Source organism: Lissotriton helveticus, chromosome 4_1 (assembly GCF_964261635.1).
Source record: "Lissotriton helveticus chromosome 4_1, aLisHel1.1, whole genome shotgun sequence".
Lineage (NCBI taxonomy): Eukaryota > Metazoa > Chordata > Amphibia > Caudata > Salamandridae > Lissotriton > Lissotriton helveticus.
Window position 1 is genome coordinate 1,098,023,710 of NC_136063.1, and position 26,829 is coordinate 1,098,050,538.

At 44.6% G+C, this 26,829-nt stretch overlaps 1 protein-coding gene across 2 annotated transcripts in view; it reads right to left on the bottom strand.

Annotated features, from left to right (window-relative positions):
* GALNT4 (polypeptide N-acetylgalactosaminyltransferase 4) overlaps positions 1–26,829 on the bottom strand; it is a 642,979-nt gene that overhangs the window by 117,573 nt on the left and 498,577 nt on the right. For both annotated transcript variants that reach the window (XM_078687691.1, XM_078687692.1), the window contains exon 7: positions 25,529–25,646. In XM_078687691.1, coding sequence (XP_078543817.1) covers positions 25,529–25,646 — 118 coding nt within the window. The remainder of the gene's footprint in view (positions 1–25,528; positions 25,647–26,829) is intronic.

A 26,829-nucleotide genomic window follows, 5' to 3' on the forward strand; every position in this document is an offset into this window, starting at 1 on the left:
ACAAGTTCTTGAAACCCCTAGTATGCAAATTGAAATCTTACATCAGGGACACGGGTGACTTTATTGGAAAAATGGAAAATTGTTTATTCGATCCAGACAAAGAACTTATGGTTACCATGGATGTGGAATCGTTATATTCTAATATTCCACAAGAAGGAGCTATTATGGTCCTAGAAGAACTGTTACTTAAAGAAGATGCCTTACCCAATGCCCAGCTCCTCATTGAATTTTCGAAAATTGTGATGAATGAAAACTATTTCGAATTCAACCAACAGTTCTACCACCAAGTTAAGGGGGTAAGCATGGGGGCCTCATGCGCACCGGGTATAGCTTGTCTATACATGGGCCATTTTGAAGACAAAAACATCTACAACGAAATGGCCCCATTCTCTGAGAATGTGAGAGCCTGGTCGCGCTTCATAGATGACATTTTTTTCGTCTGGAGTGGCGACCAGGGCTCTCTGGATGAATTTATCAAATGGATAAATCTGGCGGACGACCACATCAAATTCACTGCCAAGGCGAGTAATGTGCAAGTGGAATTCCTGGATGTATGGGTAAGACACAATGGGGAGTGCCTATATGTGTCATTATATACTAAACCCACCGCTAAAAACACGCTCCTGGACTATGGAAGTTACCACCCTCGCTGCCAACCTGATTCCATCCCCTTTAGCCAGTTCCTGAGATTGAGAAGGAACTGCTCTCGGATGAGCGACTTCCTAGAACAATCTGACCTACTGAAAGTCAAACTTATGAAACGTGGGTATCCCCACCGTCTAATCAAGGAGTCCTTTAAGAGGGCCAGGTATTTCAACCGTGAAAGCATGTTCCAAACCCAAACAAAGGATGAATTAAACAGACTGGTTTGCATCACCAATCACTCTACGGTGAATGACAAAATCCGTCAAGCCATAAATTCGCAGTGGCACATCCTGAATGGCAATGAAGGAGAAGAAACTTTAACCAAACCCATTTTTGCTTTTCGGCGAAACAAGAACTTGAGAAACCATCTTGTACGAGGGGCAGTTCGGAGCCCAGTTGGACCTAAACAAACGGGCCTCTCGGGCCTTCCACCTGTAAAAGGTAACCACCGGTGTGGCAATTGTCACACATGTCCCAATGCCATTGTTGGCGAATCTCTTACCATTGGAAATCGCCAGATAAAACTTAACACCATGAGTAACTGCCGATCATCAAACATTATATATGTTATCATCTGCCCCTGTGGATTGCCATATGTGGGCGAAACCGGCCGTGAATGTAGAATCAGAGTTGGCGAGCACAAGGGAAATATTCGGAATGAAAGGCGGGGAGCTCCCCTCGTTGCCCACTGGCTGAATATGAAACATACTGAGCATGATGTAAAATGGTCCATCCTGGAAAAGATCCGTGAAATTCCAGGCAAAAATACTACCTCCATCAGGAAAAAGAGGGAGGTTTTCTGGATTTTTTTATTAGATGCGGCTAATACTGGCCTAAACGAGGCATGCCCATGGGAAAATGCTATTTACTGACTACTCTCTGGACTCTGAGATGATGGTACCATGTAAATTAAAGGAAAACACGAAGTTGATGACTCCATCTCGTGTTTTGGTCTAAACCCGGAATCCAGTCCGGGTCTTTCCTTTTCCTTGAGCCAGTAGCTGCTGAGCACACCTGAAACTCATTAGGTGTTTGCAATACTTTAAAAAGAGTGAAGCGGCGTGTTGAGATGTCGCCCACCGGCTGCCGGATGCGGAGTGAAGGGGAATTTCCACAAGGACCGTCCGTGTGAGTACGTCGCATGAAAATGCGTATCATCTAAGCTTTAGAAGCTTACTTGCATTTCGTACCTAGCGTGCTATTTGTATCTTTATATTTTAAAGAAAAGCACCAGCCACAGAGCCTACGCCGGTCTTTATATTTTGTGAGCCCGGAAGACTTAAACAGTGCATGAAGTGGTCTGTCTACCATAGCGTAATCCGCGCAGTACATCTTGTTTAAAAACTTTCTGCTGTAAAGTTTAACACCTTACTGCTGGAACACACGTTTATCGCGCTGCCTATTTTGAAAGCTTTAAACGATAGAGCTAATGCCGGGTTTGTTTGCACCTTCTATCCGGCAGATCCCGACGGTACTTATTGCTGAAAGCACCGCAAGACGAGACCCTTCGTTTAATTGATTGCGGGTGCGTGCTGAAAGCTGATACTCGCCTGGACCCTAAACTCTGTGAAACAAAGAAAGCTGCTACGCGCTATTTGCAACGCGATTAAGTAGGTATCCCATGCTGTGAAACGCCTGTGCCTCTAATTCATGTGGTGGAAAGAGGTGTTTTAAACCCTGTTTTCCCTTTTTCCAGGCCGATTCAGTCTCCGGCCCCGAACCTACTACCTCGCTGCTTTATTCGCATATTAGGACTCCTTTGTACCTAGGTAAGATGTGACACTTGTGAATTTGTGAGAGAATTGAGAAATTAAATCTTAGTTGGGTTACTGAAACGCTACTGTTATCTATTGTTCAGGATTCCAGGAAGGTTCCGAAATCCTGTTTGTTATTTAAAGGTGGTGACCTGCCATTACCTCCCCTTGGGTGGACTGCCTAAGTGAAATCGGGCCTGAATATAAGGTAACGCCCTCCGAACAAACGATCTTGATGGGGCTATTGAGCGTGTGTAAATGGCTGTCACTTAAAACTGCTCCAGGAACATGAATGTCTCTTAAAACTGCATTAGGAACCTGAATGTTTGGGTCCTTAGAAACGAGGGGTCAACCAATTATAAATTACAATATCGATACTATTTAACCAAACAGATTTTGGGACTAGGCCACCTTGGTGAAATAAATAGTGAAATGCATATATATAAAAAATGGATAAATGCTTAGTGCACACAAGTACAGAAACAAAAGAGTCAGGATGTATGTGAGGGTCCACTGCAGGGGTCGTGATTGTACCTTTGACGCTAATGACTTGTTTTTTAATTTTTGCTCATTGTGTCACCCATTTTTCGAGCTCACCAAGACCCCCAACTTGTGATTAAATCATTGTGATAAATTACTATGTGATCAGTACATATGTATATAGGTCTACAGGAAAAGCATTTGAGAAAAAATATGAGGATAGTAAATGATTATCTCTCTAAATTGTTTATGGAATGGGGGCGAAACACAACATTCAAATATGTGTTCTTTCCACAGAGTGCCTGGATATCAGAAGCATTTGTGATATTGTTACCCACCTCCCCCTCTCTTCCCCTTTCTTTTGCCCTGACGAAGGTGCGGCCAGTCTACGGGCCTGGCACCGAAATGCGCGTCGGCGTTGAAACAACTTGCCCTGAACCTTTAATCACCGATCTCCGGCCTATGGCTGAGAGGACATGTTCAGGATGTTCTCAGAGCATTATTCCTTAATCCCTGTCTGAGTTGAATGAATGAATTATGTATGAGAATGTTTGTTAGTGATTGATGAATGTGTTTGAGTTTGAATGCAGGAAGACTGGTTGTTGATGGGGTGTTTTTTATCTTGTTATATTGAAATGTTTGAATAAATGAATATGCCTAGATGCACTTTAAAACATGAAGTAAATAAAAATAAAAATGATATATTTTTTTATAAACTTGAATGTGTTCTTGTCTGAATCTAATGTGGCACTGATACTTTGGTGAGCACTAAATGGGTGACTATTGAAAAAAACTGGACTCTTGAAGAGCCTATCATTGATTAAAAACGGGGCAGATCTATCTTCTTCTTCGCTTATTCTGATTATTTCCCCTGCTGATCTGCCTCATATCCTACTCAGGGGGCCCCTTCCTTTGTGATATACTGGATACGCTCACTGATAGGCCTCACTTCATTCTGTCGACAATGGTTACCAAACTTCAGCCTCATTGTCAAACCCCTTCTCTCCCTCCTAGCCAAAGACACACCTTTTCCACTCCCTTGGACTCCCGAATGCCAGTCAGCATTAAAGGAACTGCGAGATTCCCTTTGCTCAGCACCCGTTCTAGGAACACCGGACTACTACAAACCATTTTCCATCTACACACACGAAAGGGAGGGGTGTGCATTATCTGTCTTGACACAACCAATTGGCCACAAGCGACGCCCCTGCGCGTATTTCTCTGCCACCCTCGACCCAGTAGCTAGAGCGCTACCCACATGCATGCGCGCCGTAGCAGCTGCAGCAGTCTCCATACGACAGAGCGAAGGAATAGTACTCTCCAACCCCATCACAGTGCTAGTACCACATGCAGTCGACACATTGTTAAACCAGACTAAGACGCAACATTTGACAAGTGCCCGACTGACTGGATACGAACTGACTCTGTTAGCACCGCACATTACGCTGAAACGATGTTTCACCCTCAATCCAGCCACATTGCTGCCTCTTCCAGAAAACGACCCTAATACAATTTCGCTACACGACTGCGTAACCCTCACTGACGAGCAGACTAAAAGTAGAGTTGATCTCCGAGACACTGCCTTCCCATAACCAGACGGGGATCTATGGGTAGACGGCTCATGCCTCAAGCTCCCTGATGGCACTACCTCAGCAGCGTATGCTGTGACCACGGCTCAAACTGTCCTAGAAACTGCCCACATTGCCGAACGATCTGCCCAAGCAGCTGAGCTCATTGCCCTTACACGAGCATGCATTCTAACAGCTGGCACGACAGTCAACATATACACCGACAGCCAGTACGCCTTTGGGGTAGTTCATCATTTCGGACTCCTTTGGAGGAAAAGAGGGTTCCTGACATCACACGGCACACCCATCTTACACGGAGACCTAGTCTCCGCATTGACAGAAGCAGTCCTCCTCCCCAAGCAGCTAGCAGTAATTAAGTGTCAGGCTCACAAGAAGGTGACCGACCTCATTCGACAGGGAAATGCACTAGCAGACATTACTGCCCGAACCACAGCACAAGACAGAACCACGGCATGCATGTATGTGACCAGGTCACAAGCAGAACACTGGACTGACGCTAGGGCAACTGTAAGAGTCATACAGACGACAGGCACACAGAGCGAACTGACTGAATGGGCGTGGGTGGGACTGAAAGATGAGGAAGGCTGCTGGAGGACAAAAGTTGGTGACAAATGTCTGTTACCAGACGCCTATCTGATCCCCCTATTGACCATGGCACACTTACCCGCACACATAGGATCCGCCCCCATGACCGAACTAATCACGAGGGTATGGCATAACAACAAGATTGCAGACTCAGCAAGACGTTTAGTACAGCAATGCATGGTGTGCTTGCCACACAACCCAGGGAAGGGGACAGCAGTACCACGGGGAGAGTTTGGGATCCCTGATCACGCCTTTGAAATCCTCCAAATGGATTATATACAATTAGAAAGGTGCCATGGTCTCAAATACGTTTAAGTCATTGTGTGCGCTTTCAGCAAATGGGTGGAAGCATACCCCACTCGTGACAATACCGCCACAGCTACTGCTAAGGTGTTGCTAAAGGAATTCTTCTCTAGCTACGGCCCTTGTCGAATTTTATGGAGCGACAATGGCCCCCATTTCGTGGCGGAAGTAATTCAAAACATTCTGAAGGGCTTAGGGGTGAAGCAAAAGTTCCACACCGTCTTTCACCCCCAATCAGCAGGCCTAGTAGAACGACACAACGCCACACTAAAGTTAAAACTGGCAAAAATAGTCGCCACCACTGGGTTGAAATGGCCCGACGCACTCCCACTGGCATTGCTCTCGATGCGCTCCACCCCAACAAAGCATCGATTAACCCCCTATGAAGTGGTTTTTGGCAAGCCCATGGACATTTGGGGAGCACCAAAACCAACCTCCATCCATGATGTCCCGGACATACTAATGTCCGATTACCTGTATAAACTGACAAACAAACTAACTGTTATCCACCAACAGGTGCTGCATGCCATTCCGAACGTGTCCAGGGGCCCAGGACATGATATCAGACCTGGGGAATTTGTCTTAATCCGAAACTTCCAGAGGTCGAAGAGCCTGGAACCCAGGTAGACGGGCCCCTGGCTAGTCCTCATTGCCGTGTCCAAACAAAAGGAGTCTAAGGGGGAAGAAGAACAGGGCACAGGCCGCCCCCCACTCGAACCATAACACACAACGATAGGCCTGTCACCCAAGACACTCTTAGGAAAATACTAATATGGCATGGATAATGGTGATGCAAATAAACTATATGTATTATCACCACCCCTCAATTTTTCTGGTGATTCAAATCCAGCCAGGTGTCAAACATTAATGCGGTACAGCCACGGTAAACAAACAATCTGTCGTGATACCACCACCCACCAGACACTACTTGTGGAAAAAGTGTGGAGAAGAGAGTGAGCCCCTCACGGAAGAACCGCCAATCGGGTTATCTGACTCACAATTGCCAGTATACCCAATTATCATCATTGGTGACACACTCTCATGACAGTGGGAAAAGGGAACAGAAAAAAAACTAACAACATGTGACAGTGTTTTCTCGATATCAGCCCCACAATCTGCTGATAGTTCCTATCAAAACAAGTCAACGTATTGCACAATCTTGTTGCAAATGCTATGAACTGTTGGGTCTGTGGACTGCTACCACAGGCCACTGAACATTCTATTCCTTTTATCCCTTCACCCTTCTCTGTTCATGGGTTCTGCCTTGCCTGGTTAATGCTCCTACAAGAAAGCTACAAAGACAATGCCACATCCGATGGGACAATAAAACAATTCTATAACGAGTTCTGGCTGAACAAAATTGGAAGAACGGCTGTTCCCTTTTGTCCTCTCACTTCAAATGTAACCTTCCCAATGAACATTCCTGCAAAAGAATGAGTGGAAATGCAAGTGTTCAATAATCCAGCCAGACCCACCTTCTCCTTTTTAAAGAAAAGAACAGCTGCAACCACAACTGTGGCCCTATCTGTGGTGAACGTCTCAGGTCTTGTCTGCATCGAAGGCCATGGGGCGAAAATCGTGGGCCACATTCCTCGCGCATCACCAGGACTCTACACACCGCCGACCCCCCTTCATTTGTTGCATCACCCAATATGTACTTCATCTATGGTACTAAAGCCTACACCTGGCTCCCAAAAGGCTGGGGGGGCTCTTGCTACATTGCCTTTGTTCTGCCTCCGACCTACACTGCACCTGCTGGACATCACCGAGAAAAACGGTCCGGAGACACAGACCAAGCAGATTCTGCTGCATCCCAGTTTCTTGATGCAGTTAAAGGCCTTGTTCCACTTTGGGGTCCGATGGCAAACAGCCGAGCCATTCAACACTTGTCTCAAGCAGTAGAGATAGCTTTGAACGTCACAGCTGGCATCCTCACCAACAACACTGCCGAGCTTAAAGCGGTCCGCCTGATGACTTTACAAAACCGTCTTGTTTTAGACGTGGTACTAGCAGATCGTGGAGGAGCATGCCGCATCATCGGTGCCAGCTGCTGCACCTCTGTCCCCGAGAGCTCGCCTTCTGTCTATAAGGCAATCGAACATCTACACAGACTGGCATCGGAGATCCATCAAGAACAAGAGACTTGGACACTTGGGAGCTGGTTTTGGGGCATATTAACAGAATGGGGGTGGAAAATATTGATGATCCTCTTGGTTCCGATTTTTATAATATGTGGCTGCTGTTTGGGGATACATTGCATACCACCCTTGTGTTCTCTATGTTTGAACTCTTTGTGCCCTAAGACTGTAGATTCTAACGCAGAACGAACTAATGTAATACATGACACAGATATACAGAACATTATGGGGATCGAAATTGATTAGCAAGATGTCTTGGGAATGTTCAAAGTGAGGACTGTTAAATCGCAGTTTACAAACGTGAACATCACCGGCGCCATCTTGCCTAACAAGAGCCACTGTCCGCACGTAAAACGGCATCCATTTTAGGTGCCACTGCCATCTCGCACTTTGCAAGTCTCCCACGATTCACCCTGACCTCGCAACCATCCCCGGTGTCCTGATTCCGCATGACCAAATGCTCTGAGGTCATAAAACCTTGTGCTCGTGACAAGGCCCCGGAGCCACTTTCCGCTACTGTTGGGACTCTGTGAGAACCTGCTGGGGGCGGGAATTCCTAGGATGTTTGACCACCAATAAAGTTGCCGAAAAGTGTATAAAAAGTGGAGCAGCGGAGAAGTTGTTAGAGCATCTCCCAAAAACATTCTGCGTGTCTGCGTCGACATGTTCTCCTCTGGAGAAATAAACTGATTCTTGCCTTCCAGTTCCCAGCGCCTGCCTCTTTATTTTAGTAACTATAATTGAAGTGAATTAGAGGCGTCTTGCGCCAAGCAGCCTGGGTATTCGTTAGAGATTGACTGTTTTTCCACATATCGCCATCCGCGATTTTTTGTCTCGAAAGGCTGGTGGGCCCACAGGGTTTGCGAAAATAGATCTCATTGACAAATTAAGGGCCCCAGCTCTACCTCGGATTGGCTCTAGCTATTCTGCAATGAATAGCCAAACTCCTGATGACCTGCCTAGAATAGCAGGCAATTGCAATCAAAGTTGGAGGTCCCGCACAGTACGTTTTATAATGCTTTGAAACTTGCCCAGAGTGATCTGCTGTCGGACAAATTACAGGCGTAATATTTTAAAACCGTTTTCTTTCTATATATTACTCCTAGCAGAATAGCCAAATGGGGAACAGGCAAGGGAACCTTGTGTCCTAGGTGTTGGGAGTTTTGTGTAGACGCAGTACACATGTTTACCACCTGCCCGAAACTTGTTCCACTTCTTGTTAGAATGCAGGACTTCCTTGGGAGGGTTATCTCCCAGGTCATAGAATTCACCCCTACGACTATCTTATTAGGGACCCAAGTTGAAGTCAGCAGAAAGGAGGGTGGGGCCCTCATTTTGTGGCAATGACGGTTTGGAGGATCTGCACAGCCTCAGCATGGGTACATGCAGATCCTCTTCTTTTCTCCCAATGGCTGGCTAGATTAGTTGCGACCTATCATCTTGAGAAGGCTATCTACGCCAAAAAAGGTCGTAAGGGGCAAAGGAAGGGACTAGATATTTGGGAACCCTAACTATCTGGCTGGATCAGACTGGCCATAGGGCTAATTAGTCCATTTGGGTTTCTTATAATCTTTTTCAACTAAAGGGCCTCCCTCCCTTATCGCCGCATGTTTAGTCATGGTGGTTTAGGATTATGCCACATCTTCTCTTTGTCTTCTTTGGTTTTATGCAAATCTTTTTTGTCTATCAAATGTATAACCTTGTTCCGTTGCTTTTTTATGTCCTTTATTCTTATTGTTGTATAAGGGTGGGGTGGGGGGGGGGGAGGGGGTTCTGAAGGGGTTTTTGATATTGCCTTACATCTTTAATATTACTTTGGAAAATAAAATGTTTATTTTAAAAAAAGAGAAAAAAAGGAACCTGACACAAGTAAGGACTCAACATTAGCAGACCCACAGATACCTGCCTGATATCATACAATAGACAAACAAATACTTTTATAGAACTCCAGCATATGGTTTACGGGTTTCCAGCCTAATTTAGAAGAAAACATAGAAACAGCACCCTTGGAATAATTGATAAGATTCCTTGCGATGCAGAGTAAATTGGATCAACATCCAAGAGTCAACCTTCACACCTAAATAGGTGAGAGTTATGTTTCAATCCTTCCATTTTTACAGTCATGTTTCTTGTTCTAATAGACTTAGGACCACAAATCATAATACATGCCTTAGAAAGGTTGGTATCAAAGTCAAGGTAATTCACAAAGGAACGAAGGCAATAGTAAGTGTATTCAGGCCATTAGAAGTGTTTGACAGTAAAACCCTATTGTATAAATAATGCAGAACAGAAATTGTTTTGTGACCAATTTGGAGCAACTCTTAGAAATTGGACACTGGGTAAGAGATTAATCATTGAGACAAAATATAATGTTTGTGGGCAACGAAGCATCCTTGGTGTATGTTTTCAGCTGATTCTAAAGGTTCAGTACACCAAATCTTAATTTGGCATTAAAATCCAAGTGTGGTCATATTGTGGAAAAGTAAATTTTGCCATGTTCTGTGTCCCTACGCGTCCTCCATCATATGTTATGTGAGCATGATTAAATATGCATATGCATTCCCTATGTTTGATTAATGACGCAATTATAGTTGTGTCCATCTCTAGTATGCCAGTTTCCAGTTCTCGTGAATACTACGAATATCAGGCCTATGTAAAGTTACGTTGCCACGTTTTTCAGTGTGCACGTTATTCCATTGTAAAATCCCCGTTTCTAGGCCTCAGAAGGGCCTGGACACCAGATTCAGCTCCTGTCTCCTGTCTCCTGAAGCCTCGCTGAGGAGCGATACAGCCCCCACCTGTATCCTCGACCTTTCACTTACTTCCTGCCTCGCAGTGCCCGGTTCAGCCTGGCTCTGCCTCTGAGTCTGCCAAGAGTATGTTATGATTCCAGTTATCAGTTCAGTCCTCCTTCTCTGCATTCCTAAGCTACTGAACTGCATCAATAGTTTCCGTCATTGTCTAGCCTTTACGTCTCCATGTAAGAGAAATACTGCATTTAATGGTCATTTAATATTCTTCATCACGCACTACATATAGAATAATGCATGCTCCAGTCTTAGAGTCCGTTAGCCTCTCCCCTCCTGACTCTTAGTTCATATCAACATGTTCCCTAAACATCAGATACTAGATACTGCTTAGGTACATGTCGCCCTGACTCTCCAGACTTCAGTCTCTGCTCCTAGCACAGAGTTCGAAGCCCCCAGCTTCTCCTAGTGATACGTCATTGCCAGTTTGCGCGCACCATCAGGTTAGAGGTCCCGGCTCCTCAGGTAGCCCCCTCCATGGTTCCCGCCCCATTCATGACATATTCTGTTACGTTTGCATCACATGTCTATGTATACGCCCTGTTACACCTCTTTTCACCCTTATCTTTCGCGACTGCTATTGACCACACCCACTGCTCCGCCTATCGTATGTATTGTAATGCAACTGTTTTAGTATATATGATCGTGTATTGTTATTAAATGCTAGCGCGCTCATCCCAGATCCAGCCCCAGCAGCTGCTGGGCCCTGCCATCCTATTCCTATGCAGGTTGTCCTGTTCCTGTCCTTATGCTGTATTAAACCTGCAAAACTCCTACTACCTCGAATCTTGACTCTTATTTATTGAGCTATCTGTTATTCATTTATTCATCCAAAAATAGAGGTATTATTTATTTATTTACCACATAATGGCGCCCGAACAGGGACTTGCCCTTTCCCCACGCGCCGGGGAAGCCACGCCGGCCCCCTGACCCTCTGCAGCCGTGACGGAACCATACCGTGCACGTGCAGATATTTCTGCTCCAAGTATCCCTCAGGCCCGCGGAGGAGACGGAGGAGGCGGTCCAGCATCCAGACGAGGCGGTGGAGGAACGCGGCGAGTCCCGACCAGAGCCCAAGCCGAGAGTCCAAGGTCCGAGGTATCCGGAGGTCCACCCGTAACAGAAGTCCGAAGTTCGTCCGTCCGACGTCGAAGCAGTCCAGTCCAGTCCGAGGCCTTCCGTTCTTACTGCCCGGTGAGTACCATTACTGGGGTAGTATCTAGACAGGGTCAATTTAATTGACTCTGGTCCGTGGGTTGGTGGTACACAGACCCACAAACGAAGTGTCCACTTCGGTGGATACGGGTCCTGACGTGTCTCTGTATGAGACCGGTAAGTTTCGTACTGTTTCAGCAGTGCATCTAGTTTCTGTTCCAGTCAGTTCTGTTCTCGAGAAAATTCATGTATTCTGTGTTCCGTATTCCAGGTAGTATTCTGTTCGAACTGTTATTTTTAATGTTCTTCATGTATTTTAATGTCGTGGTATGAATGGGGAATAAGTATCGTGTTCATTGTGTATTGTATTGTATCTAGATTACAGTTCAGTCATGCCTTTATTTTCTAAACTACGTCAGTTAAAAACCAGAAAAGGTCTGTTAGAAGCAGCAGTTCCTGTCCCGCCTAGGGACAGTCCAGGTCATTTTATGTATCAGAAGCATGGCATAAGTGCCATATTATATCTAGATTTATGGGTAGAGTATACCAAACAGTTAGAAGAAAAGTATAGATGGCCCGTATCGGGTACATGGGATGCCGAGTGCATCATGCGAGTAGAAGAAGCATTATGGAAAAAGAAAGCCAGACAGTCACAGAAAGATGCCATCGAGTTATGGCGCAAAGAAGCTCATAAAAGAACCGAAAAAGAAATCAGAAAGTCAGAATTAAGTAGAGAATCCTTGGAACGAGCCCAAGAAAGGGAATTAATCGAGATTGGTGAACGAGTTAAAACCGAACAGTCAGACAGACAGAGGCATGCTCTTATTAAGGGTATGTATCCTCTTCTTGCCGAGGGCCTGCCAAAAGCGACCCCGGAGGCATCCAGTAACTTTCCGCCACCATTAGTTCCGACCAAGCTACGTCACCAACCGACCGCAGCTGATATTTTCATCTCGTCCTATTTGGACGACACAGTCCCAGAATATGCAAATCCTGTTCGCGCTCCGCCAGTCCCTGTAAATCAGGCACTTCCCGTTCCTCCGGACACCGGGGTACCCCTTACAGTACCTGTTACGGTCCCCCCGGTCCAGCCCGCCATACCAGTTCAGCCCGCATTTCAATTTCCTGCTACACTAGTACGAAGAGGATCAGTCGACGACTCTAGTTTAGGGGCCGCAGGGGGAGGTACTCCTCAAACCCCGCCGCCACATAAGCGTTTAACGTCAGCCGAATTACATGCACAAGCGTCACAGCGTACGCCCAGACATCAGTCTGTAGCAGAAATAAGAAAAGCCCTTAATGAATGTGGCTATGATCCAGTCCCAGGCGAGGATAGTATGGTTTTATATTCATTACGCGTAAGAAAGGTGACCGAGTATTTAGTCACCCTACCAGATATGAAAGAAGATCTAGACAGAATATATTGTTTCATCCGTACAGGGAATGATCCAGAAAGTATTAGTGATGTCATGTGCCAAAGAAAAGCTGAAGTCCAGCTCATGCTATTAAAGTTTCTGATTAATTGTCTAATACGAGAACAAGATTATCCGACCAAAGATCAAGCCGAAATGAGAACCCTGACAAAGTGGAGTGATAATATAGCCGAGGGTAAGCACAAGACCATCGGTGCTATAGAGAGTATGTATAAGAAGATTCGTAAAGAAATAATAAGGATACACGAACAACGTAAAGCAGCACAAGTAAGCGAGAAAGAAAGTAACTCTGATACTGAAGAGGTTGAGGACGAGAATCCCGACAGAATAGCGTATGTAGGAAAATCTAGATTTCCAGATCGCCATTTACGCCTAGAACACAAGTCTATTTTTCATCATCCAGCACCAGAACAAGGTTCTCTAGAACAAGTATTTCAAGCTACCGATCACATTCTGAAATCACGAATCAGTTATAGTGAGTTAAGTACTATGCATGAACAAGAACTGGTCCGATCAGCAGTCCGATGGATTACTGATTCTACCACTTTTCCAGATGAAATAGTGGCACAAATGTTTCTGAAAATGCCCCCAGCCGAGCAACGACTGGCGGGTATGTATATGATCCAGCACCTCATTACATTGTATGAGGGTCAGCACTCTGATCCAGGCCCGTTACATGATATCCTGAACGAGTTACTCCAGTATAGATGGAAAGGTTTAGGTACCGATTTAATTAGTGTCATTCTAGAACAGCGTCACAAATATAGAACGTTTCTGAACCCGCATTTTGTTCATGTCTCACCCCCAGAAAGTAAACCATTTTACATGGAGAGACAGAATCCGTTACGAGAAGTCCACCCAGTTAGAGGAACGGGTGGCGAACTAGAACGAGTGTTTGTTTACACTCCGATTACAAAGATGGAACTCTTAGAGATGAAAAAATTAATCCCCTGTCATGATAAAGATCCAGCAGGGTTCCATCGAGAATTAAAAGACATGCTCCGTATGGGAGAATACACGTATCCAGATATCATTAAAATGTTAAAAGTCTTGTTGCCCGCAGGGGTATATGAGAAACTCAAGGAAAAAGAATGGGAGGTGGGAGAGAAAAAGATCGATTGGGCAGTTCTAGAAGCTGAAGATAAGGCACGAGTACCAGGTACCGGTCTTGGAGCGAAATGTAAAGAATTACCAGAATTATTGATTCAAGTTTTACCCAGATTATTGACAACTAGAAAGGAAGACTGGGATGCAATCTCAGCCTGTAAACAGAAACAAGACGAAGATATTAGTGATTATTATTCCAGATTTGAGAAATGTTTTAGCATCAACAGTGGCCTCAAGACAAGTAGCGAGTCATACCCTCACCTTTTTGTTACTAAATTAGTCGAGAATTCAAGCCCACAAATTAAAAATCGAGTTTTGAAAGTCGAAAGTACCTGGCAAGCTAATACCCCGTCCCAGATGTTACAGATGCTCCAATACCACCAGAATAGAATCAGAGAAGAGCAAGAACACGAGAGAAAGCGTATGAAAGACACGAAAATGAAAGTACTAGTTGCACAATCCGTTCCTCAAGACAGTCAGAAGAGGGGTCCGAATCAAGCCAGTCATCCTGCAGCTCCCGTTAAAGGAAACTGCAATTATTGTAAACAGCCAGGTCATTTTATAAACGAGTGTGCAGTTCTGAAACACAACATAGCTACCGGTAAGACTAAAGAAAGACCACGTCCGCCTAGACAAGAACAAGTTTCACAGATTCCTCAGTCACAGAATGCACCACAGACAGTTACAGCTCCGCAGCCCATCGCTGCAACACAGCATGTTACACAGCAAATGTATCAGTATGCACAGTCTGAGTATCCAGAGTACCAGCAGTATTCATGAAACAGCCTAGAGAGGGAGGTAGGCTTGCCTCTCATCGAGATACCTGTAGATCAAGAAGGTCCCTATGTGCACAGTCAAGTATTAGGGAAAGACAGAAAGTTTTTGATTGATACAGGGGCAAGTAGGACCACAATTAGCCACGCCGAAGTTCCAGGGGCTCCGCTCTCAGGCTCAAGAAATGTTTCCCTTGGATTTTCAGGAAAACCTATCGTAAATGAGATATCAAAGCCAGTTACTCTAGAAGTAGGTCCATTGTCCCGTACCACTGATCTGTTACTTACTAAGTCATGTCCAGAAAATCTGTTAGGCATTAAAACACTGAAAGAATTAGGTGCAGTTATATGCTGTTCCCCAGAGGGAATACGATTGTTCCTACGTGACTTTAAGGGTCACTATGTATTACGAGATTTTGATCCCAGATTGTCTAATGTTCCGCAGCATTTATGGGCGCAAGGTCCAACTGATGTTGGTTATATGCAAATCACACCCCATCGTGTGACTCTCAAGCCAGGTGTAGTGTTACCACGAATCAGACAGTACAGATTGCCACCTGAGGCTGTAGCAGCCTTATCCAAAATTATTGACGAGCTCATCGCTCAAGGAGTGGTTGTAGAAACTGACTCCAATGTATGCAATTCTCCGATCATTCCAGTCATGAAACGTACTGATCCAAATGCACCCCCAGTATATCGATTAGTGATTGACCTACGAGAACTTAATAAATGTATTATTCCTCAGTACCCAGTCGTTCCAGATATCTCTTCCCTATTAACAGCCATTGATTCCGAAGCTTCATTCTTTACTGTAATTGACCTCAAGAACGCGTTTTTTAGTGTTCCCATTCATCCAGACAGCCAGTTTCTTTTCGGATTTTGTTTAAATGGAAGGAGCTATATGTTCACACGCGCTCCTCAAGGTTTCACAGAAAGTCCTAGTATTTACAGTCAAGCACTCAAGAGACAACTAGACAACATTCACATGCCAACTGACACTGCCCTGCTCCAGTATGTCGATGATCTACTGATCACAGCCCGTTCTGAACGTGACTGCGAGCGAGCGTCACTGACGGTTCTGTATTTCCTAGCCGAGATGGGACACAAGGTGTCCCCTTCGAAGCTTCAATTCTGTGTCCAGCAAGTGGTCTACTTAGGACACTTGCTGTCCAAGAGGGGTAGGCAGTTGACACCTGACCGTATTCAATTAATAGCGAGTCTTCCTCAGCCCAAGACCCAGAAGGAGGTACGTGCTTTTATTGGCCTTACTTCTTATTGCAGACAATGGATTCCTCAGTATGCATTTCTAGCTAAGCCACTGATACAGTTAACGACACAGGAGGCAGCCGTATCGACTGTCCTCCCTTGGACATCTGAACACACACTTAGTTTCAATGAGTTAAAGAAAGCCCTATGTCAAGCTCCAGTTCTAGCAACACCGAACTACAGTAAGCCTTTTACACTTTTCGTCACTGAACGCGAAGGTACAGCATTATCTGTTCTCACACAAGATCAAGCAGGACAATACAAGCCATGTGCTTATTTTTCGAGCACATTAGATCCTGTAGCCCAGGCTCTGCCTGCGTGCCTCAAGTCAGTTGCAGCCACAGCTCTAGCTATCAGACAAAGTGATTCCATAGTATTAGGACACTCCCTGACAGTACAAGTTCCACACTCCATGGAAGTTCTTTTAAACCGAACACAGACCCAGCACTTGACAATTGCACGTTTAACAGGTTATGAATTGACACTGTTTCAGCCACACATAGAAATCAGACGCTGCAATATTTTAAATCCTGCTACACTGTTACCGTCAGTTACTTCGAATTCCGCCACACACGATTGTGTGGAAATAGTTAACATCATGACAAAGCCAAGACAAGATCTGACAGATATTCCATTACCAGATCCCGACCTGACACTTTATGTGGATGGTTCATGTATGAGAACAAGTACAGGAGAACTAGTCGCCGCGTATGCAGTGACTACTGACACTGAAGTTATTGAAACACACCGTATTGACACCCTGTCCGCTCAAGCAGCAGAGCTAGTTGCTCTGACACAAGCCTGCATACACGCCAAGAACCGGAAAGTTAATGTTTACACAGATTCACGCTACGCATTTGGAGTCGTACACGACTTTGGAGTGCTCTGGCAGGAGAGAGGTTTCATGACTTCTCATGGAACCAAGATTCAGCATGGTCTCCTTATTCAAGCTCGGTTAGATGCCATACATTTACCGTCGTCCATTGCTATCATGAAATGCAAAGCACATACGAAAGTTACTGACACCATTTCCCAAGGTAATGATCTAGCAGATCGCACAGCCAAGCTTACAGCTCAGACACCAGACATTCCAGTAAATAAGACACCGACACACACTCCAGATCCGACTACATGTATGACAGTTAAAGACCCTACTCAAGATGTCATAGATATCCAGTTACATGCTACTCCCGATGAAATCAAGAAATGGTCTGAACAAGGAGGGGTACAGACAGATCAGGGATGGGTGACGAAGGGAAAAGCTACATGGTTTCTCCCCGACTCTATGGTTCAAGTCATTATTAATACCGCACATAGTCCAGCACATTTAGGAGAAAAAGCTATGTTAGACAGTATCCAGAACATTTGGTTCAACAAGCATTTACGAGCTGCAGCCAAGCAGAAAGTCCGTACCTGTATGATATGTTGCCAGTTTAATCCAGGTAAAAGTGTCCCGGTGGAACAAGGGGGATTCCAACCTCCTGACCACCCTTTTGAAGTCCTCCAGATGGATTATATTCAGATGGAGCGATGTCGAGGTTTCAAGTATGTCCTTGTAGTTGTATGCGCTTTGTCCAGGTGGACAGAAGCATATCCAGTTCCAGATTACACAGCCGCGACCACTGCCAAGCAGTTGGTTCGTGAGTTCTTCCCCCGTTATGGACTCCCTAGGGTCGTATATTCTGATAACGGCCAGCCATTCTCCTCAGAGTTAATGAAGCATGTTTCCCTTTTGTTAGGGTACCAGTGGAAGTTCCATTGTGTACGCCATCCTGAAGCAGCCGGTCTCGTAGAGAGACATAACCAGACTTTGAAAATCCGTATCGCAAAAGTTTGTCAAGAGAAAGGTGTGGACTGGCTAGTAGCTCTGCCAGTCGCTTTGTTCTATATGCGCATGGTCGCACATTCCAGATCAGGTCTGTCCCCGTATGAGGTCGTATTCGGCCGCCCCCCTAACATGTGGGGTACTCCTAGACCCCGAAGTATTACCGATGTTTCAAGTAATATGCTGACAGATTACCTAGCTTCCTTGATGTCTGCCCTCAACTCTTGTCGTTCACAGGTTGCCGCCGCATTTCCAGACAATACCGAGGTGGCACCGCATGAAATCATTCCAGGATCCATGGTCCTGGTTCGCAATTTTGACCGCTCAAGTCCGCTAGAGCCTCGTTGGAAGGAGCCCCGACAGGTCCTCCTCGCCACCCGTACAGCCGTGAAGTTGGAGGGACGCAAAGGCTGGGTGCACCTTTCGCACGTAAAGAAATTTTATGGACTGAAACCCGTCTCAAAGAACATTTCCCAGGATTTGAAGGATTGCCAAAGTACCATTCTCAAGGACTGTCCCGCAAAGAACAATGATACTGCACCCTCCCCGTTAGAGAAAACTCCGCAACAGGAGTATAAGTTGAAACTCCGGTCTAGTAAAATAAGTCAGCCAGTTTGATTGTCTAAGTCCTCCCCTAGGTGAAACGGTTAGACTGTTTCTGACATGTATAAAATAGACCCCCATAGTGAGAGAGTTAGTCAAAACTCAATTCGATGTATCGTTTTTCTATGTTTCATATTATTTCTCAGTATTATGATTTCCTGCACCAGTTATGCATTTTACCTGTATTTCCCAGTTTCTCATGTAAATAAGTCTTCCAATGCTACAGTAGAGCACACGTTTAGTGATCTACCTCCTCATGAACTCTCTTACCGCCTCGCTATGCGTAATAACTCTTTCATCCGCATGTTACATTATTCACACCAGACCAGCAATGCCACTAATTGTTGGGTATGTGGTCGACTCCCCCCTTTCCAGACACCGAAGGGAGTTCTGCCACTCTTTCCTTATCCATTTTCACATAATGGTTCGTGTGGAGCATGGTCCACGTTAACGTCATCCTCAACAGATATGTCTTTTCTTAACAGTACATGTTTTCCAGACAAGCAAGGTCTTCCCCACAGAACAGGGTTAGATCTAGAAAATGAAGTGTACAATTTAGGTAATTATTCTTCGAATTTCATGGTCCTGAATGTTCAGTCTGATACTACTCCAGACTCACCTGCTATTTCAGTACTACCAGTCAAAGGCGAATTATGTGTCCGAAATAATGGTTCTACACACGTAGGACATAGCGATTGTACTACTATTGTCAAGTATAGTGACAGTGGGAAATCTATTTTCAAAGCTTCACGTCATTCTTATTTTATTTGTGGTCAAACTGCATATGTTCGTCTGCCCCTCGATTGGGAGGGAACCTGTTACATTGCCTTCCTACTGCCACCAGTTTTCCTAGCCCCATCTGATTATCATAGAAACACACATCTAGTACACATTAGACATAGAAGGGAGTCCCCCATTGTCGATTATACTGAAACTGCCCTAGAACAGTATACAGATTTCAACAGAGGTTTCTTTTTCTTTATAGGACCTATCCAGAATAGTAAGCTAATCCGTAGGTTAACCTGAACCCTTGAAGCTGTAGTCAATGAGACTGCCTCTGCTCTAGGTAACTTAACCGAAGAGCAATCTGCTATGAGATTTGTCGTTTTACAGAATCGTCTCGTCCTTGACGTCATACTGGCCGATAGGGGCGGGGCCTGTAGAGTCATCGGATCTAGTTGCTGCATTTTCATTCCAAATAACGCGCCGTCTGTTTATTCAGCTATAACCAGACTCCATAAAATTGCCCATCTGTTACACCAAGATCCAGGCACCTGGACATGGTCCGGTTGGTTCTGGAATATAATTTCCGCCTGGGGATGGAAAGTCTTGTCCTTTCTAGGTATTGCAGTAGCGATCATATTCAGTTGCTGCCTCTGTATACAATGTGGCCCTGCGATTTGCGGCATTTGTGCTACATCATGTATTCCTAGTCCCAAGCCCCGTTCTAGATCCCGTTCTAGGATAATTCGAGACGAGCAAATGATACTGTATGAAATGATAGATGGTATCATGAATATTGATGTTTCCTGATGGAAACGTAGTGACAAGGAGGGAATGTGGAAAAGTAAATTTTGCCATGTTCTGTGTCCCTACGCGTCCTCCATCATATGTTATGTGAGCATGATTAAATATGCATTCCCTATGTTTGATTAATGACGCAATTATAGTTGTGTCCATCTCTAGTATGCCAGTTTCCAGTTCTCGTGAATACTACGAATATCAGGCCTATGTAAAGTTACGTTGCCACGTTTCTCAGTGTGCACGTTATTCCATTGTAAAATCCCCGTTTCTAGGCCTCAGAAGGGCCTGGACACCAGATTCAGCTCCTGTCTCCTGTCTCCTGAAGCCTCGCTGAGGAGCGATACAGCCCCCACCTGTATCCTCGACCTTTCACTTACTTCCTGCCTCGCAGTGCCCGGTTCAGCCTGGCTCTGCCTCTGAGTCTGCCAAGAGTATGTTATGATTCCAGTTATCAGTTCAGTCCTCCTTCTCTGCATTCCTAAGCTACTGAACTGCATCAATAGTTTCCGTCATTGTCTAGCCTTTACGTCTCCATGTAAGAGAAATACTGCATTTAATGGTCATTTAATATTCTTCATCACGCACTACATATAGAATAATGCATGCTCCAGTCTTAGAGTCCGTTAGCCTCTCCCCTCCTGACTCTTAGTTCATATCAACATGTTCCCTAAACATCAGATACTAGATACTGCTTAGGTACATGTCGCCCTGACTCTCCAGACTTCAGTCTCTGCTCCTAGCACAGAGTTCGAAGCCCCCAGCTTCTCCTAGTGATACGTCATTGCCAGTTTGCGCGCACCATCAGGTTAGAGGTCCCGGCTCCTCAGGTAGCCCCCTCCATGGTTCCCGCCCCATTCATGACATATTCTGTTACGTTTGCATCACATGTCTATGTATACGCCCTGTTACACCTCTTTTCACCCTTATCTTTCGCGACTGCTATTGACCACACCCACTGCTCCGCCTATCGTATGTATTGTAATGCAACTGTTTTAGTATATATGATCGTGTATTGTTATTAAATGCTAGCGCGCTCATCCCAGATCCAGCCCCAGCAGCTGCTGGGCCCTGCCATCCTATTCCTATGCAGGTTGTCCTGTTCCTGTCCTTATGCTGTATTAAACCTGCAAAACTCCTACTACCTCGAATCTTGACTCTTATTTATTGAGCTATCTGTTATTCATTTATTCATCCAAAAATAGAGGTATTATTTATTTATTTACCACAATATCAAAAAGTTCAATAGGTCAGTGTTGATCTCCATTGAAGCCAATATCAATCAAAGTTGTGATCTTTACACATGGTTAAATACTGATCTCAGGTCCATAAAGTCTAAAAGCAAAGACTCAGGAAGCTAATGTATATGTACCACCTGATAAATGCAAATGTAATCACCAAATTCAGTCCTAAAACCATATTAAACATCTGAGCAAATCAAATTGCTTGAAGCCTGGGTCAAAAGCCTGTCCAGGATGACACTTCCAGCTATTTTTACTAAAATAAGTTAGTTAGAGAAATAAAAAGACAGCAATAAAGGTTGGCCAGTAACATTTGTTAAAACATGTACGATGATAGATTGTGCAAAAACAAGTTGATGGACAAAATGCTGAACATGCTTTCAGCCCTCATCATCCAGGATAGCTTGATTCCAGTGGCATGGAGAGCACGGGACTCACGTCTGAGCATACCCTTCCCACAGGGGGTGACAAAGGCAAACAACAGTTGAGGGACAGAATGCAGAACAATGTCATACATTCACCCAGTACAAAGATCTGGGCCTAAATCCATCATTTTTTTTGCTCACCATGCCATTCCAGTTTGAACCCGGCCAATGCAAATCTATCTTGACCCTGTGCCCCATGGGAACAGTCCAGTCCGAACTGCAAAGCCAGGTCCTCCCTGGACTGGAAACAAGCATCTTATGGACCCGTTTCGGGTTTTCAGCCCTCATCAGCCAGGATAGCTTTATTCCAGTGGCATATAGAGCACAGGACTCACGTCTGAGCATACCCGTCCCACTCGGGTGACAAATGCAGAGGGACCGTCCATGGCACTTCCGACTGGCTCAAGGAGCCCATCGGTATGTCAGACAGACAACATAAGCCCTTTAATGACGTTGGCTCCGCCGTCAGGATTGTGATGTTGATTTCCGACATCCATTTCATGTAGCTTTTCTGACATGGAAGGCCCTCTTTCCCCTTGGCCCTCTTTTATGGGCCTGGAGAGCAGCTATGGTGCCCCCCTAAACATCCCTGCACCGTTTTGGCAGGCACCACATGGTGCCTGCCACACAGTGCAGCAATGTTTAAAAACATCCATTCTACAATTTAAACTTGTGCTGCAGGCCTAATCCGCCCATCGCACAAGCTTCCATTGTAGAATAGATCAACAAAAGCCCACAGCAGGAGACCAAGGTTTAGCACATTGACTTCTTCTGTTTCATGAGTTGTTATGGTGCAGACACTCTCCACATCCACTGCCAAGGATGTCTGTTATGCCAAAGGTTTACAAAAATTGTTGAGAGGTGCACTCGGTAATATGTTCAGCATGAAAAAGTTCAAGAAATTTGAGGATCTTCAGTTCCTTCTTTATTGATTTCTTTATTTCCGTCTTTATAAAATACAATGGCACAGCCAATGCGTTTCATTCCCTTTCGTGCCTTGGGAATTTCGTCAGGGCAAAAGAAATAGTTGCAGTCTCAGTCCCACAGTTCAAATGCAAAACAGCATGTTCCTCATACGCGCCGATAGAGCATATTGTCAATAATCCAACTGTCCAAATGCCTTCATACAGGCTAGTTTCCCAGAGCAAGATCCAGTTACGTTCCTGTGTGCGGTTCAGAATAATAATGTCCACCAGACAGAGCGTGCGAAGATTCTCGCCCCCTTCAGGTGAGTTAATTTCCCAGAGAAAGATCCAATTCCATTCCTGTGTGTGATCGAAAACAATAACGTTCACCTGACAAGGCGTGCGGTGAGTCTCGCCCCCTAGGGGCGGCCGGGGGTCCTGTGCGTAAACAGGTGCTTCAAAAGAATATGTGCTCAATATCGGGTGACGTCTATTCCGATGTCCGAGAGCAGTGTAAGGCACCGCCACAAAACCTGTGATATGGTTTGTAGCACTATCTACTCCTCCGTCTGCGTTTGGGAAAAATGATCCTCAAACATCCGCCATGCAGAGCGTCATTCCTTCAGTCAGGAAACCAGTCACGTGAATCCTGAATAGATGTTTCCGACCGCCCTGTTGGCGATCGCATCCAAATCAAATGGTCGGAACCGTCGACCTATGGACGGGTGGTTCCAGACCGATATCTGCCCAACATCGTAATCATAGCCATAGTTTACTAAAAGCAGCCAAAATGTACAAGCAAAGGTCCGGGGGAAATGAGGAATTGGCAGTGAATGGGAGCAGTATTTCCAATTTACTAGGTAATATCTCTGATCTGAGGGTACAATCAAAGTCCCGCTTGGAAACCACATTCCCGCCTCCTCTGGCATCACCATTGGCCTCCTAACCCACTGGATCAGTATTCCTGGGTTGTGGGGACAAAATACAGGGCCAAAAGCAAAATACTGGGCAAACGCAATGAGATGATGGATTAAAAAGAAAGGTGGCTTTTCATGCTTTTGATTTGTTTTCTTCAAGAGCATGTTTCTTTTTCATCTCAATTTTATCAGCATGTTTTGTCATCAGCTGGAAATAAAGATGGCATTCTTGCTTTTTATTGCTGGAAGTTAACTAAAATAAGGCAAGATTTTTTTCCAATCGATTTGAAAATATGCTCCAAATGTTCACTATGTTACTATTTGGGCTCCAGTTGTGAAATGTAGTGTATCAAATGAAGTTTTATTCTAAGTTACAGAATAAGGATGTGAAATATGTAGGGGAATTTTAGAGGACTAGTTAAAATGAGTAGTAACTAGACTCCACTATGTGATAGAAAAGGAATTTGATATTCTAAGAAAGTTCCATATAGTGAGCTTTTGGAGATCAGGATAGCGGGCATACAGATTGATAATGTTGCACTTCTCATTATTGAACTGCTGATGCTAATCTGAAATATGACATTCACTGCAGCTTGCTTTAAGGACTGTTTATGCATCATGCTACAACACAGAGTGACCTTACAATAAACGTTGACTTGAATGCACAAACTTGCTTTTAAGTTTTAACATCAGGGCAAATTAAAAACTGAAAAGGTTGTACCTCCTCCCATAGAGGTAAAAGAGAAGCAGCTTAAACAGAGCAGCTCCTCGGAGTTCTGAGAAGGCATATGGGAGCGAGAGGCAAGTGTTGGATGATGCTGCATCGATGTTCCATAGCAGTTAACATTACATTATATATGGGAACCTGCAATCTCTGTATAAAAGCCTGTCTCTAACTTCCTTATCACAGTCAAGGTGTGATGTCTCTAGTCAGCTGTAATAACACATTTGTAATGCCTTGTATTTATCTGGTTTGCTAATCAACACCCAAATAAAAGGCAATACTAATAGCTCAAGGTCCTGTAAATGCGAGACCTATTCTAAGGAGCGGCCGCCTTTGTCCCGGCTGCTCGTAAAGTGAAAGCGCGCACGGCGCGCTGAATGTTGCAGGAAAGCATGTTGTGCCTGCAGTAGGAGAAACTCATTAAAGAAAATAGTGCTTACAGACTAAAAAAGACGTACTGTGTAACAACCGAAGTAAAAGAACCAGTCCTCATTGGAGTTTACAAATTAAGACAAGGGGGTACTAAAAACTGTAATGATTACACTTAGCACTGGGTTGCACTAACAGGGAACATTTTTACAAATCGAACAGCGACCTGAAGAGGTAGACAGTGTAGGATTCACTGCCCATGCAGCACACAAAGTCGTGATAGCTACTGATAAATACTAGGTCCACTTGGATCTGTTCTAGAAAATAGGCCAGGTCATCATTGTGTTTTGTTTCAGTGAGTGGGGGGTTAACTTGGCTTATATAGTACCCCTCAGGCTCCTTGGTGAATTTGGTACTAAGGAGGGCCCAACAAGCCTATTAACAATCCAGAAGCCAGCATTTACGAACCACAATGACACACGCCGATAACAAATATGGACGGAGAGTAGGTAGGGTTTCTAGTCCATACTCCAATACAGTATGCAGCAGAGCAGCGCATTTGCTGCCCAGGCTCGACCTAAAATTGACGTAGCTATTCAAATGGGTAAGTTACCTATACAATGAATCATTTAAATATTTTCTTTAAAGTCAATGTAAATGTATGCGTTGTAAAAAAAAACTTGATGTACTTGTTTCAATTGCATGTGTTTATGTTGATATGTCTGATATCCCTTAGCAGAGTACTTTATCCTATACATTAACAGGAACATCTAGTTAACACTGCAATGTGAATTAGGTGTGAGCATTCCAACTAGCAACAGCGAGTAGCTTACTTTTAAGGTTTTTCCTAGAGTTGACAAGAAGTGATCAGACTGTAGAACCTGGTCATGCGGTGGGCAGTAAGTATGAAAATTATATTTTGATTTTATTATTACATAAACATTAATTATGGTCTGTACCTACCCTAAACGACAGTTCCAGATTCTCTCCTCCCCATACCTCCATTCCCATGTCATATGTGCCCAGGTACTCAAAATATCTTTTACTGACAGCAAAGAGTCCTCCAGCCATGGTTGGGGATCTAGGAAACAAAAACAACACATAGGTTAGCACAATTAACAAGCATTTGCAATGCAATAGGGCTCGCATTAGTAAAGTTAGAGGTATTAGTATTGTAAATGACACATTTTTTATTTATGTTTTTGTTTTGAAAATAGCGAAATGAATAACTTTGTCATTTACAATGCCGATAGTGTTAACTTTTGCAAACGAGACACCTATAGCATTTGTAATGCAATATGTGCTGTATTTACATGACTTAGATGTATTAATATTAAAAATAACAATGGGTTGTATTTTTTTCAATATTTAATACTTAAATAAAAGTTATTGGAATTTATAATGGCAATAGCTTAAACTTTTGCAAATAACTTTTTGGAAGATTATGTTTAGTGTATTTTATTGTGATGAAAATACAAGAACAGAAGTGAAATATTAACTTTTTTTGTGACATTTGTAATAAAGTTTGAAACATTGAGAGAACATATTTAAATCAGTTGTTGTTGAATGGTTGCACAGATTGATGCTGTGGTGGCTCTGAATGATGTTGTGGCGGCGACGAGTGATGCTGTGGCATTCAGTGATGCTCTGGTAGCGCATAGTAATGTTGTGGTGCCCCTGAGCGATGCTGTGGTGATGCGATGGATAGTGAGGGCGATAGATATATAGAGGGAGGGCGAAAGATAGATAGAGGGAGGGCGAGAGATAGAGGCAGGGTGAGAGATAGAGGCAGGGCAAGAGGCCGAGGGATGGAGTGTGGGCGAGGGATGGAGTGTGGGCAAGGGATGGAGTGTGGGGCGGGGGAGGGATGGAGTGTGGGGCGGGGGAGGGATGGAGTGTAGGGCGGGGGAGGGATGGAGTGTGGGGAGGGATGGAGTGTGGGGCGGGGGAGGGAAGGAGTGTGGGGCGGGGAGGGATGGATGGAGTCGGGTGAATGGATGGATGGATGGATGGAGTGCGGGGATGGATGGATGGAGTGGGGGGATGGATGGATGGAGTGGGGGATGGATGGAGTGGGGGGGATGGATGGAGTGGGATGGATGGATGGATGCATGGAGTGGGGGGATGGATGGATGGAGTCGGGGGATGGATGGATGGATGGAGTGGGATGGATGATTATGTTTAGTGTATTTTATTGTGATGAAAATACAAGAACAGAAGTGAAATATTAACTTTTTTTGTGACATTTGTAATAAAGTTTGAAA